The sequence below is a fragment of the Lathyrus oleraceus genome, chromosome 1 (assembly GCF_024323335.1).
Source record: "Lathyrus oleraceus cultivar Zhongwan6 chromosome 1, CAAS_Psat_ZW6_1.0, whole genome shotgun sequence".
NCBI classification, from domain to species: domain Eukaryota; kingdom Viridiplantae; phylum Streptophyta; class Magnoliopsida; order Fabales; family Fabaceae; genus Lathyrus; species Lathyrus oleraceus.
Window position 1 is genome coordinate 126274344 of NC_066579.1, and position 9096 is coordinate 126283439.

General features: G+C 29.8%; 1 protein-coding gene across 1 annotated transcript; it reads right to left on the reverse strand.

The window, feature by feature from the left end:
- Positions 1-243: 243 nt before the first annotated feature.
- On the reverse strand, positions 244-1102 carry LOC127115515 (uncharacterized). Its single transcript, XM_051047042.1, has 2 exons — positions 759-1102; positions 244-656 (listed from the first exon to the last, which is right to left on the reverse strand). The coding sequence occupies exons 1-2, from the start codon at positions 993-995 to the stop codon at positions 357-359; spliced, it is 537 nt and encodes a 178-aa protein (XP_050902999.1). The 5' UTR covers positions 996-1102; the 3' UTR covers positions 244-356.
- Between the last annotated feature and the right edge of the window lie 7994 nt (positions 1103-9096).

Below are 9096 nucleotides of genomic sequence, written 5' to 3' on the forward strand. Positions count from 1 at the left end.
ATTATATTCATTTTATTTTTTCTCTCTCTATATATATAATAAATATTTAGGGGTAATTTTGACAAAAATGCAATTAGTATTAACTTGAACTTTGCAAGTGACAATTAAAAAGAAATAAAAAAATTATCAAAAAAATTTAAAAAGGAACGGAGGTATTAATAAATATGAAATACAAAGAGATTAATAGAACCATCAATGAAAAATATCTAAAAAAGTACTACCTTACTATGTGAGAGATTATTGAAAGTTCATATAAAAGTTCAATTGATGTTTTAAAAGGGTAGCCACAAAGGTCGACTACCTAGCCAATATACAAAAGAAAGATCATAAAATAAGATACATGGGCCTTCATAGTCTTAAAAGAGGCATTCACGTCCTAGTGTCAACTGTAGATTATATTGTTCATGCCCTCCTCTATCTCTAGAAAAACTATGAGTAGTTAATCCTGGAATCCCAAGTGTCAGTGTGGTGTCCACGACACTATTGATTGTTGACGACGATGGTTGACCCACTACTTGAAGATCAACATCAATGGGATTTTGCATCGATTCCCCACCAAGAATAGGTGAGGTCGATGAAGACATAGCATGTCGATTTTCTTCCATGGTTACATGGTCAAACCGCATCACAGCTTGAAGGATAGGGCTTAACTTTTCCTGGAAAAAAGAAAAAAGATGGTTTATTAGCTAAAAAGAATCAAGTTTTTTCTCTTAAACAATATAGATAGATATAGAGAGAGAGAGAGAGATATGAATTACATAATTTGGAATGAGATTTCTACGCTTCCTAGAAGTAGAAGCGTTTGAGGCTTTTCTTGGAGCCAGAGATCGCGATCCAACTCGTTGAATCCTACTGAGACCACCACCTATTGAAATAGGAAGAGCTAAGGTGAGCACACAACTTAGATCGGGGGCTACTGGAAAGAGGTCAAGTTCCTTAATAGTAGCGGTATTTTGTTTTTGGACATTAGGTTGAAAGGTTGAAAGATGTTTCATTGTGATGGAGACAGCCTAATATGGGTAGGGGATACGTAATAGCTTGCACATCTAATTCATAAATATTTATAGGAGAGAATTCACAATAATTAAATAGGATAAACGATAAGGGGAGTTCGGGTGACAAAAGCACAATTGAGTGAAGTGGGTCAAAGAGGCATTCAATAGTTTCTAGATCGAGACAAAATTTGCAACGGTTAGTCCATTGTTTTAAGACAGAATGATGACATTGTTCACATGTTTCTTACCATTGGTTACTTTGCATCATCTCATGTTTCTAGGTTAACCAATAATGCAATGTATTAGGACATTTATTTACACTTAAAAATAAATAAAAGTCCCGTCGAAATCAACAAACAAGTAATTTTAGATTTAAACAATTATAATCACAGTCGAACGTAAGTCAGTTGAATCTTTCTCAATTCTTCTAGAAATCAGACGATAACTTTTAATTTGAAGATTTAAATTAAATTATTATTCCAAATATGATTGTAATTAGTTTATGCTATTATATATGATAAAAAATTATATATTTATTAGAAAAAATTATTTATTTATTTAAATAAATAAATATATCTCTATTAATAATATTTTTCTGATGATTTTTTAATAATATTTAAACCAAAGTCTTATCTTTTACATAGTTTAATTATGTTACTTAAATTTTTATTTTATAAAGGGAAATAACATAACTTCCTTTATTTTAACATAGTGTACTTTTTTCAAAGAGTCAAGTAATACTTTTAATATGTATAATTTTTTTATTATATAACAATATTCAATTTAGTATGTATTTTTTTTTATAAATAAAAGATGTTTTTTGAAAAAATTTATATTAATTGACTTCAAAATATACTCTTATGTGAGTTACAATAATTAATTCATTATTTGAATGAGCAGGCACAGAAATTTGCATATAAATTCAAAATAAGTTATTTAACCATAGTTATCATTTTTTTTATCACAGTTTGATACTTTTATTTTATCACGAAAATAGTTCTTGTTTGAATTTAAAAAAATTTAAACACAAAATATTTTAAAAGGGATCCAAAAAAATTAAAATTTAAAATAGAAAATTAATTTTATATAAAATAAGAGAAGTGCATAATTTTCTTTCTTTTAGTCTAATTTAAAAAAAAACTAATAATTTTTAAATTATATATTTTTTATATTATGTAATAACGATATTTTAAAGTTAATTTTTTTTATAAAAACTTAAACTGTATGAAGTTTATTTCAAAGTGAGTAAAAAAAAACAATATCTTTATTTTTTTAAAGTCTATCCACCTGATTAGTCCAATAATATACATTCAACCTATCTAATTAATGTGATAGATTATTTTTCAAAAATATATATATAATTGTTTTTTTATAAATCAACATATTTATTATTTTTTAATGAAGTATTTTTTTTATTTGGCAAAAAAAAAGTTATGTATTACATTGTTTTCGGTAAAAAATGTGTATTACTTTAAACCCCACTTATAAGTATTAGGATACTATTATAAATAAATAAAAAATGTGTAAATAGTCTTTTCGTCCATGTAAGTTTGTGAGTTTTTGTTTTTCGTTTCTGCATATTTTTTTAAAAAGTTCTTAAATTTTAAATTCATTTGGTTTTCGTCCCTGACGACAACCTTCCGTTAAGAAAATGCAATGTGGAAAACGAATCTGATGTGGCATCAGTGATGTGGCCTAGGAAGACGAAATCCAAAAAAAAATTAAAAATTAATCTTCTTCTTCCTCAATCCATCTCCAACTTCCATCTTCAACTTTCAACCTCTATCTCCAACCTCCATCTTCAACCTCAACCTCTATCTCCAACCTCCATTTTCAACCTTTATCTCTCTAACCTCCATCTTCAACCTCCATCTTTAACCTCCAACCTCTACCTCTAACCTCCATCTTCAGCCTCCATCTCTATTCTACAACCTCTATCTCCAACCTCTATCTTCAACCTCCATTTTTCCATCTCTAACCTCCATCTTCAACCTCCATTTTTTCATCTACAACCTTCATCTTCAACCTCCAACCTCTATCTTCAACCTTCATCTTCAACCTATATCTCCAACCTCTAACCTCTATCTGCAACCTTTATTTTTCATCTCCAACCTCCATTTTTTCATCTTTGACGTCTATCTACAACATCCTTTTTTCCCTCATCTCCAACCTCCATGTCTACACATTGAAGCATGTCTTAAACAACGACCATGTCGTTTCCTTCTTCAAGAGCAACAACGTCAACAGAAACAAGAACTAAAGATGCAGCAGCAAGGTAGAATCTGAAGAGAATTTGATGATGAACCATTATACTTTTGCTACATATTGTAACTTTATAATCATGAAAAGAACTAATATTTGCAATGAAGGTAGAAATGACATATAAGTTTGTTTTTTTTCCTTCTATTGTAGTTTGTGATTGTTATTATTATATTTGTCCATTCATACTTTGAACGGTACTTTCGTGGAATATTTAACAATAATTGATTAGTTTTCTTCCCAGTTTGAACATTATAAAATTTTGATTTGTGTTGGATATAATTTTGCAACTTGGCTATGATACACAATATTAAAGACAGAGCATTTCAAATATAATGCAATCCAAATATAATGCAATTAAGCTTATGTGACCAAATAGGTTAGAGGATGGAGATGAGAAAAAATAGAGGATGGAAATGGAGGATGGAGATGAGAAAAAGTGAAGGTTGGAGATGGAGTTTGAAGATGAAAATAAAATGGAGTTTGGAGATGAGGAAAAAATGGAAGTTGGGGATGAAAGTTGGAGATGAAAAAAAGGAGGTTAGAGGTTGGAGATGACGAAAAAAATGGAGGTTGGAAATAAAAAAATGGAGATTAGAGATGAGGGGAAAATAGAGGTCGGATGTGAAAAAATGGAGGTTGGAGATGATAAAAAATAAAGGTTGGAGGTTATAGGTGGATTGAGGAAGAAGAAGACCAATTTGCAAAATTATTTTTTTAGATTTCGTCCTCCCATACCACATCACTGGGGCCACATCACAAACGTTTATCACGTTGCCTTTTCTTTAACGGAAGGTTGAAATCAGAGACGAAAGCCAAATGAATTTTAACACTTAAGGACTTTTCACACAAAAAAGTGATACAGTAACGAAAAACATAAATTTGCTAACTTACACGGACAAATCATATATTTAAGTCATAAAAAAATCAATTTTTTTATATTTACTACATTATTTATATATAATATATTAATTAGTTAATAAATTTTAAAAGTTTTTTCATATAACTATGAATGATGTATTTATACAAAACGTGATAATTGTGAAACCCCAAAACTTGTCTAAAAAAATCAATCTCTTTTATGTGTTTGATTATGCGGTGATGAGAATTGATTTTAAATAAATTGAATTTGTAGAATTGATTTTGGTTAAAAGTAAGTTGAATGTAAAGTGATTTATGTTTGTATGTATTTATATAAAAGTGAATTGAAGAGTAAACTTTAATATAAAAATCACACTTAAACTCAAAAATTACAAATTCTAAATACAAGTAGAATCAATTTTAGACGCAGAATTAATTATACTTTAGAAGAACAAAACACCTCAAAATTATTCTTAAATAAATTCAACACCTCTGAAATTGCTTTATTTCTCTTCCAAAAACTAAATCAAACATAGATATGACTCGGTTTGATAAAAATGGTGATTGGCTAATAAGTTAATTGATAGCTTATAGCTTATAACTTATAAGTTAATTTAAACGTTTGCTAAAATTAGCGATTCAATTAGTTGATAAATGTAAAATGACATAAGAAAATAAGTCTTAATTAATAATAAAATATATAATTAAGATACTAAAAGTTTATTAGTGTAAATATCTTTTCTAGACTATTATTAAATTATTTTTTATCTGCTAAAGTTTTATTGTAAATTTATTTTTATTTCAATTTTATATTTTATAAAAGAATCAATATTTCACATCAAAGTGTACACATACAATAGTCAACTTGTGATACTTCGAAAATTGACTACACGCTCTTACGATTCGAAATTACGAACATATAATAATATGAAAAAACATTCTTAATTTATAATAAAATTTATATCAAATTAATATTTATAATACATAAAATTAACATAATATTAAAATATATTCAACAAAATAATGTAAAGCCAATATATTAGAAAAAGAAAGATAAAAAAGACGGGGGACTAGAGCCAAAACCCTTCAACAAGAGAATAATCTAAGCTCAAGAATACCAAGCTTGTTACACAAGCAAGCATCTCAAAAACTCTAAATCAAGTGATCATACAGTCCAAGTGTCTCATTCTATGGAGGAAATTTAACAAACGATTCTTAATACCCCAAGGGACAATATTTGGATTGGCGAGGGTTTTAACTATCATTAAAGAATCATTTTCAATCCAAATCTTGTCCTAGTGTTTGTCGAAAGCTAACTCCATAGTAAGAATTTATCCAATCAACTCAGCCATCAAAGCATCACTCGATCTAATGTCATTCTTTAAAGTTACACCACAAGCACATAATGTGGGTATTCCTATGGTTACACCATCTTGTTACATTTAATCTACCTAGAAGAAAGAGGTAGCCAAAGAACATCAATGGATCTACTGGATTTAGGGGGATGAATGATAGTGTTGGACGATTTTAAAATGGAAGATTCAAACATGGAGGAATCTGTGACCTTGTTAGTGTTGTTACTAACCATTCTCAGAGAAGAAGCAATAAACTTAATGTAATTTTTCAATGAATATCGACATCCTCATATTTGATCTTGTTCCTAGCCTCCAAATTTTTGAAAAACTAAACATGAACACAGTTTTTTTGACTACCTTACATTGAGGGGACCACCCCCTGCAATGGTCTTCCAACAATCCATAAGTCTGGATATTTGGAAAACCAAAAAGAGGGTGTTTGAGAACCAATTCTAAATGGAAGAAACACACTTGTATGTGATGAACAAATGATTGGAAGTTTTAGCATGCAAATCGTACAGAGTTCATTTAGAAGGAAATTGGAAGCCTCTAATGTAAAGGTTCTCTTCATTTGAAAAAGGTGTATGTAGTGATTAGAATCAGACCAACTGAAGAATTCCTCCATTGGAACTTTGGCAGGAAGATGAGAGTCATGGTATTCATTAGCTCCAATAATTGCATTGAAGTCGCCAATGAAGCACCAAAGAATTTTAGAGATGGCAGGAACAATATTTCTCCACAAACTTCTTCTAAGAATATAATTGGTAGAATCATATAATTGGTAAGAATATAAGAGAATCCAAAATTGTTGTTATGACTAGTGGTTGTGAATTATACTTGTTAACCATCACGACTTAGGACTGTTGGGTTGAGGTCTTCTTTACAAAAGCACCAAAGGTTAGGAAGGAAGCAATTTCTAGCATTCAATGAAAACAACTTGAGATTAATATTCTTAATCCATTTATTAGGAATATTTTTGAAATTCATCCAAGGCACAAAAAGGATAACCATGTCATGCTTGTTGACAAAAATGATCCTTTTCAGGATATGTCAGGAATAGGCATTTGCAATGCCTCTTATATTCCAAAGATACACTTCATAAGGAATGGTTAGAAGGGCTAGGTGAGAACCTAGTAATGGATTTGTCTTTTGAGGATTGTCTTTTAGTTTTCTTTCTTGATGTCACCACTTTTAAACCCTCATTATCTTGGTCTTCTTTTTTATCTGCTAAGTTATCCCATAATCTTTTCTAGAAATTCTTGAACCATGGCAGGTTCCAAATCCATCTAAGTTTCTAAACATCTTTCATTGTGATGTGTAGGATCAATAAATTCATAATGATAACTACTAGAGGAATCCAATACCTTATTGTCTTGAATGTGTGTTATGAGTTGTTTAACCACCCGACTAGGTTGCCTTGTAGAATCTCCTATCAGTTTCTTACTTGAAAAGTCAACTACCTTAATCCAAAATCCTTTCTACTTTTCCATATAGAATTTTTTAAATTCCTCTTTTGATTTGGATTTTTCCTTACCTTGATCCTAGACTTTTCTTCTTTTAAAATTTTCTAAAGAATGTCCTATACAATTACAAAAGTTGCAAAAGTATGGAAATTTCTCGTATTCTATCTCAACAAAGAAGGTGAAGCTAACTCTTTCCACCAATACTTTGTACCTCAACTATTTCGCTAAGTATAGATCAACCAACACTCTTACATGTTGGAGTATCAATGCTACTGGCGATAGCAAACAAGATCTTAAGAATCCAATATTCCTGAGACAAAACATGAATATGAATCTAGACCTGGGCTAATGTTTGGTTTATGGTTGACGGGACAAATTCCCCAGTCCAAGGAAATATTTAAAAATCCCAGGATTTACATTCCATTTGTTTACAGACATAACCCTTCTGACGTCTTCAAGGGAGGAAAATGAAAACTCAAAGAAACCATTTCCTAACAAAGTTATACCCAATTACCAATGGAGGTACACAGTTTTAGTAGCTTGGAACATAATTTAACTATAGTGAGGGGAATGGAATCCTTGGGCCAGATGATTCTTCCATGTATATTTTGGGTTAGAGGCCCATACAGGTGACAGTCGCTTGAAATAAGGATTAAGCCTCATAGAGGACCCGATATCCACCGTGAAAGTCGAATCATACGAGCATGTGTAAACTGAGATTGGCTTAGATGTAAGTCCGTTCGGGGATTGATGTTTTGTGAATCTGATTAGTTATTTGTTGAGTGGATGCACTCAAATGACATGTTTCCATACATTATGAATATCCCTTAGTTGCTCAAGTCCTAGTTACATTGTGTGAGTGATGCACAAGTAACGGAAGGTGAATACTTGAGTTAGAAATCAGGTAGCAACCCTGTAGAGCCGAGTGGACCCATATGATCAAAGAACTCACTGAGATTATTATCTCATCCCATTATCATTGTTATTTTTCAGGTATTCCTTGCAGGTTAAATTCAAGAGAAGTTGTCTACTGATGTTTCAAGGAATGCAGTTATTGTGATCTTCCGTTGTGGAGTTGTGTACAATGAAGATATTATACATAGTTCTTAGATTTTTTATTATTTAGGCTTTATTGTATGACATGTGCCATTCAGGTTTTTAATTTGGACATGTGTATATAATGATGCCAATAGACACTTATGATTGTGTCAATACCAAATAATAACATTGGTATGATATTGTATTAGATATATATTATACGGGTTGTTACAACTTTTAACCAACTAATGCAAAAGATTGGTCTTCGTCATCGAAGAAATAATCGTTTAGCTGGGGGGATAAATTCATCTTAAAAGGATATTGTACTTTTTCTTCTATTCCCTGGGTTTTTTCTAATAAAGTTTTAATGATGCATATTTTTAATGAACATCCAATTGTGAGTGTTATGAATAATATTGATATAGATGTGGATGCTCATTTATCTAATATTTATATATTCCCTAACTTCTAAGAGTTGGTTCTTTAATCTTTCTATATTCTTTAACTCTTATGAGTTAATTGTTGTTATCGATCATATATTATAAATATGATCGATGTTGCAATGTTAGTTAGACTTGAGAAGAAAAATACAATATTACTTTCTCTTATTCATATATACTCGCATAATATATTATTTCTGATTAATTTTATAACAACTATAAATTTATGATAAAAAGATTATTATCAAAAAAAAATTTTATTGTCATATAAGTTTATAAACTATAAATTAAAAAAATATATGTGAATCTTTATCATATTGATTTCAACATTGTATAAAAAGCAAAATGCATAGAATCCAATTATATTAATTTTGATAATGTCAATCTTTATGACATCGATTTCAACATTGTTTGAAAACAAAATACATAGAATCCAATTATATTTATTATGGTATTATGTTTTAATATTATTCTTAAAATACTCATAGTACATAATTTTCTTGTTGCTTTCTTTCTTTTTCCTTTTCTTCTCTAACTTTACCAAATATATATTAGTCTTTCACTTTCTACAATAAAAAATTGATAAAAAAAAAACTTATTACTAAAACTTTGTAAGGAACGTTGGTCACGTGACTTTGTTACATAGATGAAAAAGCTAGGATGGTAACAATTTTGAAAATGTTAA